The sequence below is a fragment of the Anolis sagrei genome, chromosome 5, assembly GCF_037176765.1.
Source record: "Anolis sagrei isolate rAnoSag1 chromosome 5, rAnoSag1.mat, whole genome shotgun sequence".
NCBI lineage: Eukaryota > Metazoa > Chordata > Lepidosauria > Squamata > Dactyloidae > Anolis > Anolis sagrei.
In genome coordinates this window covers 27826364-27852418 of record NC_090025.1, presented here as the reverse complement: position 1 = coordinate 27852418, position 26055 = coordinate 27826364, and the positions used below count along the sequence as shown (strand labels likewise).

The window sequence follows — 26055 nt, the reverse complement described above, 5'->3', positions numbered from 1 at the left end:
AAACTGCATTAGTCCTCCAATGTAGCTGCATACTTGGAAAGGAAAAACCCCTCTCCCGCCCTTTTAGGTGGTACAATCCACTAGGGTTGTGCCACTGCTGGGGTTGCATTACTGGGCAAAAATAGACACACCCGCCCTAATGCTACAAGTATTTTCCTAGGGAGGGGAAATTTCCCCCACCGCTGCCTCTTGCCCTTTGAGAGCTCAGATTTTCCCCGCTGCCTGGCTTTTTCCTATAGCAGCAGGGTCCTTTATTTATCCCGATTTCGAGCCGTTGTTTGGCGGGTAAGAGGGAGAAATTAGCCCGAAGGATGAAGCCGCCACAGACCGGGCGCTCCCCAATTGGCTTCCCAGGGGGGCTTGGCTTCCACGGATTGAATGGCTTGGGGGGGAAAGGCCTTGGAGATTAGCCTGCCTGCAGCAGCAGCCTCTCAACCCCCTCTTAGAGGAAGGACCCGCCTCCTCAGCTGCACTGAGTCGCTCCTCTCTCCAGGTAGGCTTTTTTGGGGAACATTTTCCCTTTGGGTGTATCTCGACATCATTTGGAGGCTCAATGCTGTGGGATCATGGGAGTTGTAGTTTTACAAGACCTTCCCAAACCTCACAACCTCTGAGGATGCTTGCCACAGATACAGGCGAAACGTCAGGAGAGAATGCTTCTAGAACATGGCCATACAGTCCGAAAAACGTACCACTCTTCCCAAACTACAGATCCCAGGATTCCATAGCATTAACAGTAATGTCAAACTGCATTAATTCTAAGTATGGATGCAGCCATAGTAAATAAGTGCCATAAAGGGATCCGATTTTGTCTGATCTTGGAAGCTAAGCAGGGTCGGCCCCGGATGGTCCTTGGATGGGAGACCGCTAACGAATCCCTGGTGGTGCAGGTTGTATCCCATAGGCCAGGGGTCCTCAAACCTTTTAAACAGAGGGACAGGTCACAGTCCCTCAAACTGTTGGAGGGCTGGATTATAATTTGAAAAAAAAAAAAAGAAGAATGAATTCCTGTTCACACTGCACATATCTTATTTGTAGTGCCAAAAAAACCCACACTTAAAAACAATGCAATAATTAAAATGAAGAACAATTTTAATAAATATAAACTTACTAGTAGTTCAATGGGAAGTGTGGGCCTGCTTCTGGCTGATGAGATAGGATTGTTGCTGCTGTTCCTGTGTACCTCCAAGTCATTTCAGATTTAGGTTGACCATGAGCAAGGGCCAGGTAAATCACCTTGGAGGGCCGCATCCAGCCCTCGGACCTTAGTTTGAAGACCCCAGCCATAGGCAATACTACTTCTGAGGATTCTTTGTCTGAGGGTGCATCTAAAATGTAGAATGAATTCAATTTGGCATCACTTTAGCAGCCATGGCTCAATGCTATATAATCCCGGGAGTTGTAGTTTGGAGAGGCACCAGCACTCTTTGGCAGTGAAGGCTAAAGCAAAACTTAACAAAACTGCAACTCCCAGCATCCCATAGCAGTTAAAGTAGTGTCAAGCTGCATTTATGCACCTTTTGTACATTTGTTTGGGTGTATCATGCATTCATTTGTAATTTATTTATCATATCAGAATCAAATTGAGAATACAGTTATAATGTATAGAGAAACCACAAACAACGTTAAAAACTTGGCATTATACTAAATGTCTTTTGACCAGAAGCTGGCCACTTCAAGTGCCTCTGGTGTTGCTGTGAGAAGGTCCTCCATTGTGCATGTGGCAGGGCTCAGGCTGCATTGCAAACTGTGGTTTGCTCTTCTCCGCACTTGCATGTCCTGGACTCCATTTTGGAGCCCCATTTCTTAAAATTGGCTCTCTATCTCATGGTACCAGAATGTAGTCTGTTCAGCGCTTTCCAAGTCTCCCAGTCTTCAGTGTGTCCAGGAGGGAATCTCTCATTCAGTATCAGCCATGGCTTGAGGTTCTGGGTTTGAGCCTGCCACTTTTGGACTCTTGCTTGCTGAAGTGTTCCTATGAGTATCTCTGTAGATCTTAGGAAGCTATTTCTTGAGTTAACGCATTGGCTTGCTGGCTGATGTCAGAACATAGGATGGACCAGAGATGCCAATGCCTTGGGCCTTTCATTACAGGCTGCTACTTTCCGGCGGATGTCAGGTGGTGCAATACCGGCTAAACAGTATAATTTCTTCAGTCATGTTGAGCATAGACATCTTGTGATAATGCAGCATGTCTCATTAAGAGACACATCCACTGTTTTAGCGTGGTGAGATGTGTTCCACACTGGGCATGCGTACTCAGCAGCAGAGTAGCAAAGTGCAAGGGCAGATGTCTTCACTGTATCTGATTGTGATCCCCAGGTTGTGCCAGTCACCTTTCGTAAGATATTGTTTCTAGCACCCATTTTTTGCTTGATATTCAGACAATGCTTCTTGGTCAGTAGAGGCAATGCAAAGGAGTTTGTGGATAAATAATTTCTGACTTGGGCTATATGCTTATTCTATATAATCTAGCACTGGAATGTAACAGTCATATTCAAAATCCCATAAATCAAATATTAACTAGTTATGAATGTACAATCTATATTGCAGTATAGAGAGACACCCACCTTTTGCTTGATATTCTAGCAGTGCTTCTTATATGTCAGAGCACAGTCCAGAGTAACTTCCAGGTTTTTGGTGTGCTGCAATGCTCCAGTAGGATTCCTTCCCAGGTAGTCCTCAGAGCTCGAGATGCTTGTCTGTTCTTAAGATGAAAAGCACATTTCTGCATTTTAGATGGATTAGGAATCAGCTGGGTTTTTTTCTGTAATAGGCAGTAAGAGCATATAAAGCTTCGTAGAGCTTCTGTTCCATCATTTCAATGCTCCCTGTTTAAGTGGTGATGGCACAGTCGTCAGCATAGATGAAATTCTCTGTCCGTTCTAGCAGTTGCTGAACTCTCTGTCCTTTTTTGCAGTTTCAATGAATAGAGAGAAAGCCATGCTGACTAGAACAATGTTTCTGCATATGTATGCAGACCACTACTTCAAATAGCACTGGATTTGGAGATTATGAGACTTGTACTTTTTCCAAACACATCCCCTTGGCCTGCATACAATATCACAAATATGCAGTTGGTGGACTTGTAATACTTCCTTTTCTTTGGAATGTTATATTTTGCTTCATTTGCTTGCCTACCATAAAGCAAACTTCGTTATCAGCACTACGAAACAAAACCACCTTGTTCTTCAGTAAGAAAGAGGGAGGGCACACACAATAATTTCAGTACGCAAATACAAGCAATTTCTTCTCATTTTTGAAAGGCTACTGCTTCAACTTAGTGGTTAAGCGGTGACCAGTTTAGCATGCTGACCAGTTTCGCATGCTGACCTGACAAATAATTGTGTATTTATCTCAATATTTATATTTTATACTACATCATGGGATTTCAAGGCAGCATACAATCAAATCCATTTAACCTATTTAATATTACAAAGCTGTAAAAATGATTTAAACAGACTAAAATTGTATTAGTCTAAAAAGCATTAAAACGGTTTAAGACAACTGGAAATAATCCATATGTACAGATTATTGATAAAATCAATTAGATCCCAATGTCTTAGTTTTTTAAAACAACAATTGTTTTTGCTTAATTTAGGTTGAGCATCCCTTCTTCAAAATGCTTGAGACCAGAAATGCTTAGAATTTTGGATTAATTTGGATTTTGAAATACCTTTATTAGTATATACCTATATATTGAGAAATTTTGGAGAGGGGGTTTCATGAAACATGAAATTTATTTATGTCTCATAAATATGAACATAGAGTTATGAACATAGTTCAGAAGTAATTTTATCTAATATTTTTAATAATTTTGTGCACGAAGCAAAGTTTGTGTACATTGTCCCATCAGAAAGCAAAAGGGTCATTATTTCAGCAACTCAAGTAGACAATTTGAAATCATGGAGTCCTGTATTTTGGATTTCCAAATTCTCAGTATTGTATTTTGGATTTAACAACAACAACAACAACAATATACTTTATTTATATTCCACTTTATCCTCCCCAGAGGGACTCAGAACAGATTGCAATACACATATGAGGCAAACATTCAATGCCTTTTTACACAACAGTGAACAACGACATACAACACAGACAAAGGTAAAGACCTTCCCCTTTTTTCCATCCCTGGCATCTGGAGGCAATGCTCAACTGCAGCCATGGGGAGGTGCTCTTGTTCCATTTTCCCATGCTGAGGAGCCTGTTGTTCATATCTGCATGGGGCACCCTTTTAGCTTCCTGCCAAGTCGGTATCTATTGATCTCCTTGCATTGTTTTCAAACTGCTAGGTAGGCAGAAGCTAGGGCTGACAGTCAGGAGCTCACCCTGACTCGTGACTTCAAACTTTCAACCTTTCGGTCAGCAGCTTTCCTGCAGCTTGTGGTTTAACCCACTGTGCTACTGTAGCCCCAATTTCCGAATTGGCAACCTGTACTGGAATGATACCAGTGTTGGTGCCAATCAAAAGCCTCTGAAAAAGAAGTGCAACGCAGTGAGAATGCAGAGATTGAGAAACTAAGTTAAGTTCAGATTTAAGATAATAAAGCCATTTATTTGCCTGTTCCAAGACACACCTTCGGCTGTGTATTGTTCTGGCTTAATACACTAAAAACCTTGGCAACATTTTGGCCAAATACAGAGATACATTCTGTACCTTTATACAGCTCATTCAGCTTTTCAAAGCTTATCTTGCTTTGAGTGAACTTTCTTTTTCTTTTACCAATTCAAATTGAATCAATGAGCGGTCAAGTAAACATATTTAATACAAATGAATTCTCCAAAGTGCCTCTGGCTCGTATTTTTGTACCTAGCTGCTCTTGTATACTCTGGAATCAGGTCAGTCGTTCCATGTACTTGGCTCTTTAACATGAATTTATATTGGTGAAGGAAAAAAGAACAGTACTTTTGAGTGCTCCTAATTCAAACTGCAGGTTATTACCTGTAAAGCCCTAAATGGGTCAGGTCCTACCTATCTTTGTGACTGCAGTCCCCCCCCCCCCCCCCCCCGTGAACCTGCATGGGCTCTAAGATTTGCCAGGGAGGCCCTCCGCTCGGTCCCACCACCATCACAAGCGCGGTTGGTGGGGACAAGGGAGAGGGCCTTCTTGGTGGTGGCTCCCCGGCTTTGGAACACAAGGGAGATTAGGCAGGCCCCCACACTGTCCTTCTTTCATTGGGACTTGAAGACATGGCTTTTCAAACAAGCTTTTAATTGTTGTTGCTGTTGTTCGGGCATGGAATAATGTCACTTAAGTAAGCCACCCTGAGTCCCCTTCAGGTTGAGAAGGGCAGGATATTTAAAAAAGTATGTATTTTTTTGCAAACTCTGGAAATGTATCTGAAATGAATAAATAAAATGACATGGGATCATTTCTAATGAGTTTTTTTTTTTTTGTGTTGTTCTTAGGTTGTTCAAAATGGCAGAAGATCAGATAGTAGAGAATGAGAAAACAGCGACTTCTGCCAACATGGATGGCAATCCTGTGCATCAAGTCATTCAGGTATCCATCATTACAGGAGTCAGACAGACTTCAGTCTTGCACAACCTACAGTAGTTTGTTCTAATGGTGGACCCATGAAGTCCACCATTAGTCAGGTGCAAAAGTAGACAGATACATAGATCTTCCAAACATTTGTGTGATTGGACTCCACAATCACACATTTAAGATTTCTTTCCATCTCAAATTCAGGTACATTTTTTTATTTAAAAGATTTCAGTTTTGTTAGTTCTCCCTATATGATTTGACAGCGTGGCAAATCACAGAATAGTGCTCTCTCTCTTTTCATCTCTTTATGTTGACATCCATTCCTTCTTCTCAAAATTGTAATGGCAGCACAGGACTGCCTTCTGTTATACCCAACTGCAGTTCTAGGGACTTTGTTCCCATTTGTCACTATTAGACTCATCTGTCACTTGGCCTGGAAAATTAATCTTTGAACGGCACAGATCACATGGCTAGATTTGGAGACAGGTCAGTTCAGCACAGGCCGTTTGGAAGAAAACATCTTGGGAAGATTCCCACATTGAAACAAGGCATCAGGTAGGCTTAGGAGGCTGCAAGATTTTTACAGGAGGAATTAGGCATGTACAAAGCAAGAGACTCAATCGAACGTGTTCAAATAATGCACAGTCGTGCAATTACAAGGAAAGGAACTGTTAAAGGGGGTGGAGAAAGTGAAAGTAAACACCAGGAAAACAGTCAAGTAAAGATTGAGTGGGGAAAAATGTAGATGGGGCACTAGGCAGTTAAAACTTCCACATGTAAGCACTCTGTAGCATGAATGATTGCGACAATTGCAGGACCAAAACTGAAGTATGAAATTAACATTACAGTTCCGTCAGAGTGATGGTAAGCAACTGTGGAATGATAAGGGGCTTATTGGCCCAACTTGGAGGGTTGCCCCACTGCACTTAGTCTATATAACAATAACAATAACAACAACAACAACAACAACAATAATAAACAATAACAACAAAAACAACAACTTTATTCTTATATCCCACAACCATCTCCCCAGAGGGACTCGGGGCAGCTTACAGACTGCACAAGGTACCTAAAAACAAACATAAAAATGAAGTACAATATAAAATACAATAAAATAAACACATCTCACTTTAAAATGGTCCTCCTCTCTACAATTCTGACATTTTAATGCCCATGAACATTATCTTCCCAGGTCTGCCTTCTGAATTTTGCACTGTCCCTTAGCTCTATCTAGGAATTTGTAGAAACCCAGAGCCCTCTGAACTCAGCACTTTTATCGTTCTGTATGGTACTGATTTTATGATGTTATGTTTTATTGTGATGTGTTTTGATGCTATCCTACTGTGTTATGTTTTTTTTTAATTTGTGCTCCCTGTGGTTGTCCCTTTGTAATCCGCCCCAAGTCTCTTAGGGGAGATAGAGGCGGGGTATAAAAATAAAGTTGTTGCTGTTATTATTATTATTAAAAGCATCAACTCAGTCTCAATAAAACTTAAGTAATCAACCAGTGGCAGTAAGCTGCTGTAAACATAGCCATGCTGTAAAGAATAGGAATGGAATAAGTGCAAGCTACAACAATGGAGAGAGGGCATAGGATAAAGTGCAAGGATGTGTGACTACTGTGCAGAACAACCGGAGACTAAGATTCTCAAAAGCTTGTTTGAAAAGCCACGTCTTCAAATCCCTACGAAAGGACAGTGTGGGGGTCTGTCTAATCTCCCTGGGGAGGGTGTTCCAAAGTTGTTGTTGTTGTAATTATTATTATATAGACTAAGTGCAGTGGGGTAACCCTCCAAGTTGGACCAATGAGCCCCTTATCATTCCATAGTTGTTTACCATCACTATGATAGGGAATTGAGGACATTTTGATCTCTGGCCACATAGAGCTGTGCACCACACTTTGATCATCCATAGATTAAACCCAAATTCTCTATGGAGCAAGGAACTTTTGTGAAAAGGTCCTTAGCAGCTTGGCACCTAACTGGAAATGTATAGACTACTGCTGTTGAGATTGTTTCTTTGCTTCCATTCAGGACGCTGGTGTTGTAGACCCCAAGACTACTGATGGCAATGTACAAACCGAAGAAACATCTCTGCTGAGCAGCTATAGACCACAAACCCAGGAACCCCTGCCCGAGCCAACAACACTGGGGAGAATGAAGCAAATCTGTGCTTGTCCACCCCAAGGCATACTTGCAAAAATAGTAACCTATGGTAAGTAAAAGAAAGAAAAGAGGTACAAGGCTGATGCAAGAATGAAAAAGGAAAGTCACACTATTCAGTTTCCTGTTGTGAATCATTATTTTAAGGATTTTTACTTTTAACCTGATCTTAATGTGTCAATGTTTGGATTAGGTAAAATACACTAACCTCTGCCATATTCCTCTCACAACCCACCACAGTGTTTTCAACCCAGTTTGTTCAAAACCTTTGGAAGGTGTGTATCAGTTTATGGACCCTTCCACACAGCTGAATCAAATCCCACATTATCTGCTTTGAACTGGAATATATGGCAGTGTGGACTCAGATAACCCAGGGCCCTTCTATACAGCCATATAACCTAGAGTATCAAGGCAGAAAAACCCACAATATCTTCTTTGAACGCCGTTATCTGAGTCCACACTGCCATATATTCCAGTTCAAAGCAGATAATGTGGGACTTGATTCAGCTGTGTGGAAGGGGGCCCAGTTCAAAACAGATATTGTGGGGGGTTTGTCTTGATATTCTGGGTTATATTTCTGTGTGGAAGGGCCCTGTGCCTTTCCATTGCAGTTCAGCGTAAATCCTATTAGGTACCCTGAATAATATAAGGTTATTATGATGTTTCACTGACACTTTTTCATTGTTCCAATGTTGTTCTAGTTTAATTTGAAAGTACGAAGTACTACGCCAAGCTTTATTGTTTGCACCCAGAAATGGGCAGCCAAAGACAGGCTACATTCACAGCATTATGCTGAAAAGGGGTCTATAAACAAATACAGCTATGCTTTATTTTCCTAATCAAGCCAAGTGTATTCTTAGTAATATGAAACACGAAAGCCAGTAGGACACATTCAGTATAATGTCAAAGATGCCTAGCTCATAAGTAGCTAGGTGCAGAAGAAGAAGAAAAAAATGGAAAATCCAAAGTTTTCCTCAAAGAGTGGATAGATCAAACATGGAGAAAATATTCATGTGATAATTGGACTATAGTTTCCATCAGCCCTAGATAGTACAACCAGGGTGTGAATCATTCAGGCCCCATCTACACTACCATATAAAATCCAGATTATCTGATTTGAATTGGATTACAATCCAGTTCAAAGCAGATAATGTGGATTATCTGATTTGATAATCTGGATTATATAACAACGTAGAAGATGCCTACAAGAATACTAAGAATTGGAAGTTGATAAAATCTCCATGCTTGTTCTAGATTGATTGGTTTTGTTGCATTTCTGTGCCACCGTTTTGCCAGAGTGGGACTCAAAGCAGCCTCCAAAAACAATCAGTTAAAAAACACTCACAATAAATAGTCAAAGCAATTAAAATCTTATCAAACAGGTTGTTCTTTCCTGGAGACAAAACATGAATTTTCATCTTTGCTATCAAATCACTAAACATTCCCAATTCTCTGTGTGAATTATGAACCATCTAGCAGGCCCAGTAGATGGGTGCTGCAGTATTACAGAAATTGCAGGTATTGCAACTAGTAGAATGGAACATTACTGGAGGCCCTTCTGCACAGCTGTATAAAATCCACATTATCTGCTTTGATTATATGGCAGTGTAGACTAAGATAATCCAGTTCAAATCACATAATGTGGATTTTCTGATTTGATAACCTGGATTCTCTGGCAGTGTAGAAGGGGCCTGGGAGTTCAAATGAATTTTAGAAAAGTGTTCAGAATGCAGAGCACTAGAATCCCTTGTTCATAGAACATACACATAAACACTGTCATTATATCAGAGGATGCATTTTGCAAAATAGAAGAGGCCCAATGGGGAAGTCTGGGTGGGTGGGGATCTCCAAAATATTAGAATTACATGATCAAACTTTGTTTCTTCCCCCTTAATTGCAAAACCTCTTTCCCTACTAAACCTTTTATAAATACATTAGTAAATTCTAAAGCATATCTATATAAATAAAAATGTAATGTTCGTTTGTGGGATTAACATAACTCAAAAACATTGGGTAAATTGACACCAAATTTGGACACAATACACCTATCAGGCCAAGTGACCATCACTCATAAAAACACTGGAAAACACAGCGGAAGAGACTTTAAAAGCCAAAAAAGGAAAAAAAGTGCTACAGTGTATGTGCAACATCATATATATATATATATGCAAACACACATATATACACATATGCACCAATATATACACACACTTATACACACACAAAACATATATACACAGACTGGGCCACAGCAACGCGTGGCAGGGGATGGCTAGTTTTTTATAACGCTGAAGATATTTTTGTTTGTTTGTTTGTTTGTCTTTTATTTCAGGAACAGCAATAGTGTTGGTCTGGGCTGTGATCTGGTCTATTACAGGCGAAGAATGTCTTCCGGGTGGGAATCTTTTTGGAATTTTGTTCCTCTTCTTTTTTGCTGTAATTGGTGGTAAACTTATGGGTCTAATTAAATTGCCTGGTTTACCACCCTTCCCTCCACTTCTTGGTAAGTATGCTACTGTTAGATAGTGTAATAGAGGTGGAGTCTCTCTTATTCAGAAATCCGAAATACTCCCAAAACCAAAACATTTTGCTGCCAGCCTCCCACTTCCACGTTTGTGGAAAGAGGGCTTGTTACACATCCAGCACCTGCCAATGGCAGTTCATGGCAGGGCAGGTACCCAGGTTGCCAGCGTTAACACTGAGCGATCCCATTGGCTGCCCCCTGTATCCAGCCCAGAGAGAATGCCAAAAAACAAAAAACAAAACTCATAAGAGAGGGAACATTATTTTTTTCCCTTCCTAATTACTTTGCTAAAATTGTAGGAAGTGTGCTGATACCCTAGGAAGCATATGCAGCGTCTGCTTTTTACAAAGGCCTTTTGTAAGCAAAGTCTTCTTCCTTTGGGCTGCTGTGAGTTTTCCAGGCTGTATGGCCATGTTACAGAAGCATTCTCTCCTGATATTTCACCCACATCTGTGGCAGGCATCCTCAGAGGTTGAGAGGTCAGTTGGAAACTAGGCAAGTGAGGTTTATATATCTGTAGAATGTCCAGGATGGAGGAAATAACTCTTGTCTGCTAGAGGCAAGTGTGAATGTTGCAATTGACCACATTGATTAGCATTTTATGGCTTTTTAGCTTCAAAGCCTGACTGATTGCTGCTTGGGGGAATAAAATTAAGCAACAACAGTTTTCATTGTTTTAGCTGGAGAGGTACTGTTTTAATTCACGAGGACGCATTTTAATTCCTGGGCCCATTAAAGTTATGAGTAGACTTTCTAATTCCTTATCACATTTAGTTTATTTTGTTAATTGTTTCTGGGAGAATTTCTGTAATTGAAAAAAAAATGAGACATGGGCTTACATTATAAAATGATATGCTTTTGAGAGTGGAGGACACACCACTAGAGCCTTCCAATTCTGTTCTGAGCATTTTGTATATTTTCAGTGTTTCAATGTCAACACCATGTCTCTCCGTTCACTCTAGGAATGCTTCTTGTTGGATTCCTCCTCAGAAATGTCCCATACCTCACTGATATAATCCAGATTAAGGTGAAATGGGGAGCAACCCTGAGAAACATTGCTCTCTCTGTTATCTTGGTCCGTGCTGGCCTTGGCCTTGACCCAAAGGTAGAGTATCAAATGGGTCTTGCTTGATACATACAAGCCATCAATGATACTAGAATGGTTGCATTTCTGATCAACAGTAAAACTATGAAAGTGCTGTACGACTTCACAGACTAAGCATTTCATGGATAAATGAGAACTAGAACCTAGAACTGCCAAATTGCAGTTCAACCCTCTCACCACAGGACCACAATTGTTGTAGAATAGGGACATGAACCTATCTGTGTCCTTGTTTAGCATTGCATGTGAGAAGCTTCTATTTACGGAGGACATCCAAAAAACATGGTTCAAAACTTAAGTTTGTCACACATTGCATAAGGAAAAATCAACAACAACGTGCATGTGAAATCCGCAGGGAGCATATAACTCCTCTGCTGCGCCAGCTCCACTGGCTGCCGATTTGCTACCGGGCTCAATTCAAAGTGCTGGCGCTGGCCTATAAAGCCCTAAACGGTTCTGGCCCAAGTTACCTATCCGAACGTATCTCTGCCTATCAACCCGCCAGGACCCTAAGATCTTCTGGGGAGGCCCTGCTCTCTATCCCGCCTGCTTCACAGGTGCGGCTGGCGGGGACAAGAGACAGGGCCTTTTCTGTGGTGGCCCCCTGGCTGTGGAACGCCGTTCCTATGGAGGTAAGATCAGCCCCCTCGCTGATGGTGTTCCGAAGTAGATTAAAAACGTGGATGTTTGAACGGGCATTCGGTTAAACAGTGCAATGAATGTGATGATTACAGGAATGGAAATTTGGATGACGGATTGGATTGCGACTCTAGTTATGAGATGTATTGTGCTATCTGTTATTGTGTCAATATTGTATATTATGCTTTTATGGTTTTAAATTGTATATTGTTGATTGATGTTATCCTTGTTGTAAACCGCGTTGAGTCGCCTGCTGGGCTGAGAAACTGCGGTATACAAGTAAAGTAAATAATCCTGCTTGCTCATGCAGAACTATCTCTTAGATTTTTCTTAATTTCGGCTACATTGAGATGGTAATTTCAATATGCTTTTGGCTGGATTTGGATGTAATGCCAAACTATGGTGTAGAGTTATGAGCCTGAACCTGAGCAAGCTTTGGTCTTGCATTGCGCTCTCATAGCTGCAAGGAAATCAGCAGTTCTTCTTAGGTGAATTACAATTTAGAAGATTATCTGTGTTGAACTGGAATATATGGCAGTGTGGACTCAAATAACACAGTTCAAAGCAGATATTGTGGGATTTTCTGTCTTGATATTCTGGGTTATATGGCTTTGTGGAAGGGCCCTTGGTTGAAACAAGCCAGCATTATAAACTGGGATTTGAGGCTGTATTGCTTTAGGAAATAATTATTAAGATGGAGTGCCAGATTTCAAGTAATATACAGTAAAATGAGGCTAACCCAAAATGAAATTCAAAGATTCACCTTGTGGACATGTTGGAATGGATGTGGATACATATCGGAATCTGAGCATAAGGTTTATTCCCATATTAAACAAAGGTCGCAGGTTCGAATCCGGGGAGCAGCATGAGCTCCCGCTGTTAGCCCCAGCTTCTGCCAACCTAGCAGTTCCAAAACATGCAAATGTGAGTAGATCAATAGGAAAGTAACAGCCTTCCATGCAGTTATGCTGGCCACATGACCTTGGAGGTGTCTATGGACAATGCCAGCTCTTCAGCCTAAAGATGAAGGTGAGCACCAACCCCAAGAATCGGACACAACAAGACTTAATGTCTAGTCGTGTCCGGCTTAGCTTTAGAAATTGGATCTATTGTAAAATTGGCTCACTGGAGAAAATTGTCTATCCCAGCCAAAGCTTGAGAAAGGTTTGGTTTTGAACTACAATTTCCAGAATCATCTAATCTGCATGACAAGTGGCCATGCTAGCTAAGTATTGTGAGTGTTAGAGCCCTAAATGTACCTCTCTATTCTCATGATTGTTTCAGATGTTCAGATGATATGATAATATTCCAACTACTGTTTCCTATCCTAGCTTGAGAACTTTTTGGATCCTACTAAATTCTCCACTCCTTGGATCCAAGTACTTTTCTTTTGTGCAATACAATGAAAGTTATGTAGAACAGAGAAATCTGAAATGGTGTTCATAATGCCTCACTGTGTTTATCTTCTAGGCTCTGAAAAAACTGAAGGCTGTCTGCTTAAGGCTGAGCATGGGACCCTGTCTCACTGAGGCTTGTGTAGCCGCTGTTCTGGCTCACTTCCTCATGCACCTGCCTTGGCAATGGGGCTTCATGTTAGGGTAAGCCACTTGCCCCCCCCCCCCCCCAAATGTATAAATAGCACATTTCTTTTCCTTGAACTGAAACTCCCTTCACTCTTTCATGCAAGATAGATAAACAGAGATTAAACAAAGGACATGTATTTGAAATTCACATTGTTCTGGAGTAAGCAAAGTAAACTAAGGGCCCTTTCACACAGCCCTATATACCAGAATATCAAGGCAGAAATTCTGCAATATCTGAACTGGGTCATCTGAGTCCACCCTTAGATAATATGGGATTTTCTGCCTTGATATTCTGGGATATAGGGTTGTGTGGAAGGGCCCAAAGAGTTTTGAAAGCACATTCACTATATTTTACTCAAATTAGCTTGGGCACCCCTTATCCAGAATTCCAAAATCCAAAATACTTCAAAGGTTGTCCACGAGTGACTGAGGCTGGGTCCACACTGCCATATAATCTAATTTTCAAATCCAGATTATCTGCTTTGAACTTGTATGAGTCTACACTGCCTTATAATCCAGTTCGAAGGACTGGGCTGTGGCGCAGAGGTCATGAGTTTGAAGTCAGCCCAGGTTGGAGTGAGCTTCTGGCCATTAGTCTAGCTTGCTGTCAACCTATTATTTATTTATTTATTTATTTATTTATTTAAAATGCTTATATTCCACCCTTCTCACCCCGAAGGGAACTCAGGGCAGAGCACAGCATATATACGGCAAACATTCAATGCCGGGACAATAATTCATTATATGCATACATAAATATTAAAAACATTTATCTCAGCATTAAAATAGACTGTTTAAAACCTATGTAGCCCAAAAGACAGTTACATCTGTCAAATAGGAAATTTAGGCACCACTTTATGCGGGGAGGCTAATTTAACTAATTTACGATGCCATAAAACCTTCCAGCAGCGCACAAGAATGAGGAAGTACTCCATCAAAGGACTCAGTATCACAATGGGTGGTGAAGCGGCAGCTCCCCCTGTGGTCGGAATCGAGCATACCCTCATGAAGCCAGAAAAGCTTGGGCATAGCTGGAATGATAAATTGCCACTGTGTCTGTCAATATATGTTGTATGTCTAACTGGCATTGAATGTTTGCCATGTATATGTGCATTGTAATCCGCCCTGAGACCCCTGTGGGGTAAGAAGGTTGGAATATTAATATATATTTTTTAAAGTAGATAATCTGGATTCAGAAACTGGATTATATGGCAGTGTAGATGGGGCCAAAGATAGTGACACCTTTGCTTTGTGATGGTTTCGTGTACACAAATGTTTTATGAACAAAATTGTTAAAAGTACTATCTAACATTACTTTTATGCTATGTGTATAAGGTATATTTGAAACAAATGAATGAATGCTATGTTTATACTTGGATCCCATCTCCAAGATATCTTATTATGTACATATACACAAATACAGGTACTCCAAATTCTTAAAATATCTAAAATCCAAAAACACTTCTGATACCAAGCATTTTGCATAAGGGACACTCAACCTGTACTGTTTATGTTCAGATTTGTTTTAGGTGCTGTGTCTCCTGCTGTTGTTGTCCCTTCAATGTTGGTTTTACAAGCAGGAGGATATGGCGTTGACAAAGGTGTCCCAACCTTGCTGATGGCTGCCGGAAGCTTTGATGACATTCTAGCCATCACAGGTTTCAATACCTGCTTAGGCATAGCCTTCTCTTCAGGTAACCGGCCACTCCATAGTACTTACTTACTTACTTAGGCGATCCCTCGTAGCCTGAGGATGATGGTCCTCCAAGTGTAGTATCTTGGCAGTGGGTTCGTAAGGTGGCTGTGGAGCCCTATTCTTGATCCACATGTTCTCCGACAGTGGGGTCATTGGTTTCCAGGTGGAAGGCAGTCCTCATCAGGGTTGGCTTGATGCGCCTTCCTCTTAGGACATTTCTCCCTTTCACCCTCCATTCGTGCCTCTTCGAATTCTGCAGCACTGCTGGTCACAACTGACCTCCAGTTAGAGCGCTCAAGGACCAAAGTTTCCCAGTTCTCGGTGTCTATGCCACAGTTTTTAATGTTGGCTTTAAGCCCATCTTTAAATCTATTTTCATGTCCACCAACGTTATGTTTCCCGTTCTTGAGTTGGGAATACAGTAGCTGCTTTGGGAGACAGTGATCGGGCATTCGGACAACAAGGCCAGTCCAGCAGAGATGATGGCGTAGGAGCATTGGTACAATGGTGGTGGTCTTTGCTTCTTCCACCATGCTGACATTTGTCTGTCTGTCTTCCCACATGCTTAGCATAGACCGTTGATATCAAAACAAATTATTCACTTCCACTTCTAGAAACTACGTGGTCCATTTTAATGACTACTTTATGACCAATACAGTCTTAGGGCCCTTCCAGATGGGCCCTAAAGCCCAGGATTTGTTTATTGCAGATTATCTGGCAGAGGGGATTCATATAATCCAGTTTAATGCAGAAAACCTGGGATCAGATTCTGGGATATAGGGCCTGTCTGGAAGGGGCCATGCAGGGAAACTCAGACTCTGCCGCCAATCTTCTTCTTCTGAGGTCTCATTTCCGCTTTTTGGGAAACTACAGGGCCATATCACCTTCCCCTGTTATTTTTTTTCAATTTTTTTCCATTTTCAAAGTTTGAAATTCAACTCTTAAAATTTAGTTCCTGGCAGTAAGAGTTTTGTGATTTAATATGCTAGTATTTTTAATCTCTTGAGGGGTGGGGCTTATCTGTCATTGAAATGTGTTCCCCCAAAAAACTTTAAAAAATTAATTTGGCCCTCAGGCCCCTTCTACACAGCCATATAATCCATTTTATTAAATCAGATAATTCACATTATCTCCTTTGAACTGGATTATATGAGTCTACACTGCCATATAATCCAGTTCAAGGCAGAAAATCTGGATTTAATATGGCAGTGTGGAAGGGGTCTCAGTCTAGAAGTCCACCACCAATGGTTCAGAGCAAAGTGGAAACTATGACTGGATCTACATTGCTATATAATCCAGTTTCTAATCTAGTATCTGACCCCAGATTATCTGATTTTTATTGGATTAAATGGTAGTATAGGCTCATATAATCCAGTTCAAAGCAGACAATCTGGGGTCAGATACTAGATCGCATGGCAGCATAGATCCAGCCTGTGTTGTTGTTGAGTAGCCCTCCAAAACCCCATTATCCTCTATACAATTCCAGTGGGTCTAAACCCAATTTGAGTAGATCCATTGAATCAATAGAGCTAACCTAAGTGTGGATTTACCAAGTTCCCACTATTTTAATGGGTAATTTCTGGTTCGGACTACCAGCTGTGGATATAAGCCATCCAATGATTACCCCCAATCTCCAAACCCATTATGAACTTGCTGACTGAAAGGTTGACAGTTCGAATCCGGGGAGCAAGGTGAGCTCCCACTGTTAGCCCCAGCTTCTGCCAACCTAGCAGTTTGAAAACATGCAAATGTGAGTAGATAAATAGGTACTGCTTCGGCAGGAAGGTAACGGCACTCCATGTAGTCATGCTGGCCACATGACCTTGGAGGTGTCTATCGACAACGCCAGCTCTTTGGCTTAAAAATGGAAAAAACACCATCCTACAGGGTCGGATACAACTAGATTTAATGTAAAGGGAAACCTTTACCATTTTTAAACCAACCCATTGAACCAATAGATTTACATAAATAGGATCTCACTGATAATTGATTCAATGAGTTTACCTCAATTGGGACTAACAGTTTTAATTAGATTAACTCCCATTGTTTTCCTTTTCACAAAAAGGCTCCACCCTCGATAATATCCTCCGTGGTTTGCTGGAAGTTGCAGTTGGTATAGCAGCTGGGGGCCTTTTGGGCATTTTTGTTCGCTACTTTCCTAGCAAAGATCAGGTAACCAAAACTATATATATTTTTCAAGAAGTATTAGTGTTACATCTTTTGTGCTTAAAATAAACTCCCCATGCCCTGGATGAAAATGATTTTTAAAAGGGAGGGAGTGTTAAATAAGAATAAATTGGATTTCTAGCAGATTAGTTTGAGGCTGGCACTACCGCCCCATGTACACTGCCATATAAAATTCATATTATCTGCTTTGAACCAGATTATATGGCAGTGTAGACTCAGGCACCATATATATTCCAATATAAGCCAAGTTTTCATCCCCTTTTTAAGGCTAAAAAAGCCCCCTTCGGCTTATACTCCAGTCAAGGGTATTTATTATTTTACTTTGTTGTTGTTGTTACATTTATTATTTTACTCTATTTATTATATTTTTTTACATTTACATTATTTTACTCTATTATTATTTTATTACATTTATTATTTTATCTATTATTAGTAGTATTATTACATTTATTATTTTTCTATTATTTTACATGTATTATTTTAACTATTATTGTTATTAGATTTATTTTTACTCTATTATTATGAATACATTTTACTCTATTTATCATTGTCATTATTATATTTATTATTTTACAATATTTTTATTATTCCATTTCCATCATTTTACTCTGTAATCATTATTTTATTACATTTCTATAATTTTACTCTATTATTATTATTACATTCCATTATTTTACTCTATTATTATTGGAAGGATACATAAGCACAGTTATATTGAAGAAGGTTGGAATAATGGTTTAATCAGAGTTGGGCAGTTTTATGTAAATATTCAGAAATAGTTAGGCTGCTGATGCCTCAATTAATGTAATTTTATTGGTATCTATTTTTATTTTGAAATTTACCGGTAGCTGCTGCATTTCCCACCTTCAGTTTATACTTGAGTCAGTATGTTTTCCCAGTTTTTTGTGGTATAATTAGGTGCCTCGGCTTATATTTGGGTTGTTTTATACTCGAGTATATACAGTAATCCAGTTTATCAAAGCAGATAATCCATATTATCTGCTTTGAATTGGATTATATGAGTCTACACTGCCAGATAATCTAGATCAAAGCAGATAATCTGGATTTTATATGGCAGTGTACAAGTGGACTGAGTGTGATATGGATTATCTGATTTGATAATCTGGATGATATGGCAGTGTAGACCCAGGGACCTTCCACACAACCGTATAACCCACAATATCAACACAAGAAATTCCACAATCTCTGCTTTGAACTGGGTTAGCTGAGTCCACACTGCCATATATTCCAGTTCAAAGCAGAGTTTGTAGGATTTCCTGCTTTGATATTCTGGGTTATAAAGCTGTGTGGAGGGGAAAACTTCAATTATGCAGAGCTGCAAATTATTTTATTCTGTACCATTATTCTCTTTGTTTATGGCCTGACATTTGTGAAGACCTCTGTTTTTGTTTTGCTTCCCTGATGCTAGGAATCACTGGTATGGAAGAGAGCATTCTTTGTGATGTCTCTTTCTATGTTTGCTGTCTTTGGCAGCATGTATTTTGGATTCCCTGGAACTGGAGGACTCTGCACCATCGTCTTAGCATTTCTGGCTGGAATAGCATGGTCCGATGAGAAAGTGAGTGACTGTGACGTTGATTCCCAAACACTAGGCTTTGTAATGTGAAGGCTTATCACACTTTGTCAGTTGTTTCGAGTTGTTCCGCTTGAAAATCACTTCTCCTATCCTTGGAAAGGTAGCAAAAAAGGTAATGCACTCTTTCACACTCTCATTCATTTATGCTTCAGTGGTGGTAGTTCCAATGTTTGCTTTTTTGGACTTGAAATGTCACAATACCAGTTAATCGCTCTGCTTGCTTTATCTCCTGCTCCATGGCTGGTACATTTAAAAGGTTTTAAAAACCAATAAGCCACAACTGTGCAATTAACTAATGCAATTATTATGAAATTCCTCATTTTCCAAAACTTGAGAAAGTACACAATGGTACTTTGGAATCACAGCTTAGAATATTATTTAAGGCATTAATTATACATTGCCACAAACTGTTACACCAAAACACTTTTTTGTAATATTACGTTATTTGTCTTTCTCTCCCCCTCTTCCATCAGAAAGAGGTAGAAAAAATTATTGCAGTTGCTTGGGAGATTTTCCAGCCTTTCCTCTTTGGTTTAATTGGAGCTGAAATAACTGTTGCATCCCTTAAGCCTGAAACTGTTGGTAAGTAAAAAAGCTCTATCATTAATGAATTTGTGACTAGCTTATTCTTTACATCTCTTAGGACAGTGTTTCTCAAACTTCCTAATGCCGCGACTCCTAAATACTGTTCCTCATGTTGTGGTGACCCCCAACCATAAAACTATTTTTGTTGCTACTTCATAACTGTAATTTTGCTACTGTTAGGAACTGTAATGCAAATATCTGATATTCAGGATGTATTTTCATTCACTGGACCAAATTTGGCACAAATACCTGATATGCTGGGGATTGATTTTATCATTTGGGAGTTGTAGTTGCTGGAATTTATAGTTCACCTAAAATCAAAGAGAATTCTGAACTCCACCATCAATGGAATTGAACCCAACTTGGCACACAGAACTCCCATGACCAAGAGAAAATACTGGAAGGGTTTGGTGGGTATTGACCTTGAGTTTTGGAGTTGTAGTTCACCTGCATCCAGAGAGCACTGTGGACTTGAACAATGATAGATCTGGACCAAACTTGACACAAATACTCAATATGTCCAAATGTGAACTCTGGTGGAGTTTGGGGAAAATAGACCTTGCCATTTGGGAGTTGTAGTTTATTTATTTATTATTTATTTATTACTTTACTTGTATACCGCAGTTTCTCAGCCTGGCTGGCGACTCAACGTGGTTTACAAGAATAAAATCAACAAACAGTATACAATATAAGATCACAAAAGCATAATACACAATATTAGCACAACAATAGTTAACCCGATACAACTCATAACTAAAATCATGATCCAATTCATCGTCCGATTTTCCAATTCCTGTAATCATTCACATTGATTGCACTGTTAACCGAATGCCCGTTCAAACATCCAAGTTTTTAGTCTTCTTCGAAACACCATCAGCGAGGGGGCTGATCTTACTTCCATAGGAAGGGCGTTCCACAGCCGGGGGGCCACCACAGAAAAGGCTGGGAAAAGGATAGTTGCTGGGATTTATAGTTCACCTGCAATCAAAGAGCATTCTGAACCCTACCAACGATAGAATTGGGCTAAACTTCCCACACAGAATCCCCATGATCAACAGAAAATACTGTGTTTTCTGATGATCTTTGGAAATCCGTCTGACACTCCCTCATGACACCCCCCCCCTCCCGGGGTGCCAACCCCCAGGTTGAAAAACTCTGGCATAGAGTTAGGGTGGCCATAGAGAGTTTAAAGGTAAGTTAGGAAGAGAGGAATTGATGAGATCTGAATCGGCTTTGAAGGATCTGAGAATATGAAGAGATTTACTGTGTTTTCTGATGGTCTTTGGTGACCCCTCTGGCAGCCCTTTGTGACCCTACCCCCAGGAGTCCCAACCCCCAGGTTGAGAAACGCTGTCCTAGAAGGTCAGACTACAAAGCAGTGGCTGGAAAGCTGCATTGGTCACCCAGGAAAATCTGGAGTGCCACAGCCCATCTGTGATCCATAGGTTTTTTAAAATGTTATATTTCAAATCTTCTCTCCTTCATTTTTATCACACTGATTTGTGGTTTACTTTCTGAATAGGGGGGAAAAAATCTTCTTGGCCACTTTTTCACTATACTTTTCCAATTTACATCCTGGTTGGAAAACATGTCTATTGCAGAAGGTTCCATAATTTTGTGAAACTGCTCCCCATCTCCCTAGAAGATATGAGGACAAGAAAGCTTCTTTTTCCATTTTCAGAAAGTTTCCCTGGGTTACTTTGAGTTTTCTGGGCTGTATGGCCATATTCCAGAAGCATTCTCTCCTGAGGTTCAACTCACATCTATGGCAGGCAACCTCACAGGTTGTGAGGTCTGTTGGAAACTAGTGGTCTGTTGGAAACAAGTGGGATTTATATATCTATGGAATAACTCTCAGAAAACAGGGGAATTTCAGACAATCAGGGCCAGCAAACACCTCCCAACAAAGGTTTCCCCCAGCCAGGGTTTGAAGCTGCAAGGCCGTTAAATGCTAATCAAGGTGGCCAATTGCAACATTCACAGTTGCCTCAAGCAGACAAGAGTTTTTTCTCCCATCCTGGACATTCCACAGATGTATACATTCTACTTGCCTAGTTTCCAAAAGACCTCACAATCTCTAAGAGTGCCTGTTATAGATGTGGGTGAAACATCAATAGAGAATGCTTTTGGGAAATGGTCATATAGCCTGGAAACTGACAGCAACCCAGTGATTCTAGCTATGAAAACCTTTGACAACACAGAAAGTTTTCCCTTTTAAGAACTTGGCTGGCAAAGAAACAAAGCACTGTGGCCATGACTACTGGTTGCTGGTGCTGCATCTGTTGACCAGAATCATTGATTTGGACACATGCCCTGTGCTTTACCTATGTTCTTACTTGTTTCCTTTGTTTGTTTGTTTGGTTGTATTTCCCTGCTACAGGGCTTTGCGTGGCCACACTATTTGTTGGACTGACAGCTCGAATTACAGCCACATTCCTCTTGGTGTGTTTTGCTGGCTTTAACATTAAGGAGAAGATATTTATTTCTTTGGCATGGATTCCCAAAGCAACTGTGCAGGTACAGTAGGTCTTGGTAGCTGTGCTTCCCAATCATTTGTGAGTCAAAGACGTAATAGGCAACCAAATTAAGACTTTGGATTCCCTCCACAAAGGTCTGCACTTAAACACAATGTTCTCATTTCCTTTACACACCACACTGTTACTTTTGGAAAGGCATGACTTTTGGGAAACGAGAAATCTCCATACCCTTTTGAAGCATGACCCTTTTGGCATTCACATTATTTGGAATAATCATAACCCTTTTGTAAAGTATGGTCTTCCTAAGAAGAGTTAAATACTCATTTGAGTGAATCTTCTCCTTAGTAGTAAATACCCACTAGTATTCGTGCAAGGCGAATCAGGTTTCTTAGTTGTTAGACTGATATACCTGGTTATCTCTCTGAACTGTTAGGAACAAAGATATGCCAATGCATAAAATATATAGCAGATCTTCAGAGGTATTATTTCAGTTGCCCATAAACAACTACTCTCCCATAAAATATATTGTTTTTAAATCATGCTCTCAAGAGACCAAAAATAGGTAGTTTAAAATAGTTTATTTACTTACAAACTTCCTGTGATCAGTATTCAGGTATATTTTTTATTGTTTGAGAGTTTAAATAGTAAGTTCTCTAAAACATTCTGTTTCAGTCTCTTCTTTGTTGCATACAGACTAACACTCTCTTCGGTTTAGTACATTGAGTCAATACAGACTGATTACACACGGCTGGATACTGACACTACTGACTTCTAAACTATACCGTACTGCTTCTGATGCAAACTGACTTTTAAAAATGGAGTCTCAGTCTGAATAGTCCCAGATCTGGTCACATGGTCTGCAGTCCCTCCCACAGCCTTGAACACATAGAGTTAAGGGGAAACTGCATATCAAAATATACATACAATATAGTAAGCAATCTGAATTACTCTATATACTCGAGTATAAGCCTAGTTTTTCTGTGCATTTTTTCAGATTGAAAAAGCTCCCCTTGGCTTATACTCGAGTCAAGGCTATTTATTTACTCTGTAATTAGTATTATTTTATTACATTTATTATTTTACTCTATTTATTATTATTTCATTTATTATTTGTCTCTATTTATTATTGTTTTTATTACGTGTATTATTTTACTCTATTATTACTGTTATTGTTTCATTTTCATTATTTTGCTCTATTATTATTATTACATTTATTATTTTACTTTATTATTGTAAGGATACATAAGCACATATAAATTGAAAAAGGTTAGAATAATGGTTTAATCAGAGTTGGACAGTCTTATCTTAAATTACAGTTTTATGTAAATATTAAAAATCATTTAACCTACTGATGCCTCAATTTGTGTATTTTTATTGTATCTATTTTTATTTTGAAATTTACCATTAGCTGCTGTATTTCCCACCCTCAGGTTATACTCGAGTCAATATGTTTTCCCAGTTTTTCGTGGTAAAATTAGGTGCCTCGGATTATATTCAGGTCGGTTTATACTCAAGTATATACGGTATATACATAACAAATATCCAGTATAGGAGGCTTGTAGAAGGTTGCTGTTTTCAACATTTATGCCATCGTATTTATTTCAGCCTAATCATACAACATCATGGTTCTGACAATGGTTATATATATAGAGAGAGAGAGAGAGAGAGAGAGACAATGGTGTTGTTTTGCATCATCATTGGAGATGCATTTTTCATGATGGAAGTAATATGTTCGTTCATCCCCCCCTCCCCCCTCCCCCCGAAACACAAACACACATTACATTTCAGTTATCAGTTTGAGTGTGGCTGTCTCCTTCTGCTTTAAGGGAATGGTGAATTCGTGCATATGATTTTGGCAGGGAAGCTTCAGACTAGTTCTACTGCTTGGAAGGGGAGGACATTTCTCAAGAGAATAGCTTTGCTTTCTATGCTCTGTGCTCTTGATTTGCTGAGATAGAGCAATAACAGTGCAATAACAAGCAGTGTTTTTTCCACTTCTCTCTCCTATCAGGCTGCAATTGGTTCTGTTGCTTTAGATACAGCACGAACTCAACAAGATGAAGCATTAGAAAAATATGGCATGGATGTCTTGACGGTCGCTTTCCTGGCAATCTTGATCACAGCTCCAATTGGAGCACTAATAATTGGCCTGGCTGGGCCCCAACTTCTCCACAAAACTACCAAGGACAATGGTAACGAAGATCATGGACAAACAGCAGGAGAAGAAATGGCAACACATGGGTCAGTATAGGGAAATATTAGGTCTCAGTCCCCTGCCCCTATTACACTCAATTGATATTCAGAGCTTTTTAGGAGTAAACATACTGTGGAGTAGGGTTTTGTGTGTGTGTGTCAGGAGCGACTTGAGAAACTGCAAGTCGCTTCTGGTGTGAGAGAATTGGCCATCTACAAGCATGCCCAGGGGATGCCTGGATGTTTGCTGTTTTACTATCCTTGTGGGAGGCTTCTCTCATTTTCCCACATGGGGGGCTGGAGCTGACAGAGGGAGCTCAACCCATTCTTTCCGGAGTCCTGCCAGCACAAAGGTTTAACCCATTGCCTCCTGCGGAGTGGTATGCAGAAGGCTGAATATATATGATAGATCCTGCGAAAACAGCAACTCAGGTACCAATGGAAATATATGGTTACATAACCTTTGTATCCAATTTCAACATCTTCAATATTGGGTTTCTGAGTAGTAGCTGTCCCATGGAAAAAGTCTAAATTGGATGTACAGTTTGATACCTAGAATATGTCAAGAGATGTGAATGCCAACTAGCAAGGATGCCTGGTGCATTTGATATGGCTCCCAAGACAAATGTCTTGAATAGAAAGATGCATAAGATCAATACTGGAAAAATATATAGGGTTTTTTTTTTATGGAGGATATGTTCCAGAATGGACCAAGGTTACCAGAAACTGCAAATATGACCCAACAGTATCATAGCTGACTTACGGTCCTAGCAAACCATAGAGTTACAGTGGAGAACTTATCAACTCCTAAAGAGGTTTTTCTTTTTTTTGGTCGTGTCAGGAGCGACTTGAGAAACTGCAAGTCGCTTCTGGTGTGAGAAAATTGGCCGTCTGCAAGGACGTTGCCCAGGGGATGCCCGGATGATTTTGATGTTTTTATCATCCTTGTGGGAGGTTTCTCTCATGAGGAGCTGGAGCTGATTGAGGGAGCTCATCCGCCTCTCCCCGGATTCGAACCTGTGACCTGTCGGTCTTCAGTCCTGCCAGCACAGGGGTTTAACCCACTGCGCCACAGGGCGCTCCTCCTAAAGAGGTAATTGCCATGAAAAATAACAACAACAACAGCAACAACAACAATTTTATTTATATTCCACCCTATCTCCCTGGAGGGACTCAGAGCAGATTCCAAACATAAAAGGCAAACATTCAATGCCTGAAAACAACAACACACGAAAATTGGCAACCAACATATGAAAACAAATTATGACTTAACAAATTAAATTAAATTAAAAACGCAGCCTGTTATCTCAGACATAAAACAAAACATCAAACATCAAACAAAAGCATCAATTTCTCAGTTCCTTGGGGACAAAGAGATTGATCACTGCTCAAGATATCTATTGAACTGGTGGGGTGAACAGGGCACAGATACGGGTGGTAGCTATTAATCAGAGATATAATGGTAGTATTGCCAACTACTACTACTCATCATAAGCCAGTGAGCAAAGCTATGTCTTCAGCTGTTTCTTGAAGGTGGGGAGGGATTTACAGTGCAAATCCTTCCAAGTTTATTCAGAAGCAAATCCTGCTGTTGAATGGGGCATAGCCCAGGTAAGTATTTATAGAACTCTGGCCTCAATTATGATTGATAATCCATCTTATATCATGTAAAAAATATTGTAATGATATTGGGCATCAAGCATTCTCTTGGAAAAGGCCTCTCCCTGTTTTCTCACACGCAGTGCCTTTTTTGTTATCTGAACTTTTCATAAGTGCTTGTAATAAAAAAATAAAGAAGATCCACTTCTGCCTGATGGTTCA

At 40.1% G+C, this 26055-nt stretch overlaps 1 protein-coding gene across 2 annotated transcripts; it reads left to right on the top strand.

Annotated features, from left to right (window-relative positions):
• Window positions 1–57: 57 nt before the first annotated feature.
• On the top strand, window positions 58–26048 carry LOC132776955 (sodium/hydrogen exchanger 9B2-like). Of its 2 annotated transcripts, XM_060779153.2 has the most exons (12): window positions 58–493; window positions 5411–5504; window positions 7523–7703; window positions 9984–10154; window positions 11138–11280; window positions 13387–13514; window positions 15018–15193; window positions 17261–17367; window positions 18812–18961; window positions 19453–19561; window positions 21945–22081; window positions 24053–26048. In XM_060779153.2, exons 2-12 carry the CDS (start codon window positions 5421–5423, stop codon window positions 24290–24292), a joined length of 1626 nt encoding a protein of 541 aa, XP_060635136.2. In that variant the 5' UTR covers window positions 58–493; window positions 5411–5420; the 3' UTR covers window positions 24293–26048. The 2 variants fall into 2 exon arrangements, with proteins under 2 accessions (XP_060635136.2, XP_067324721.1); XM_067468620.1 differs by lacking the exons at window positions 58–493; window positions 5411–5504 and adding an exon at window positions 5942–6044.
• The last annotated feature ends 7 nt before the right edge of the window (window positions 26049–26055 follow it).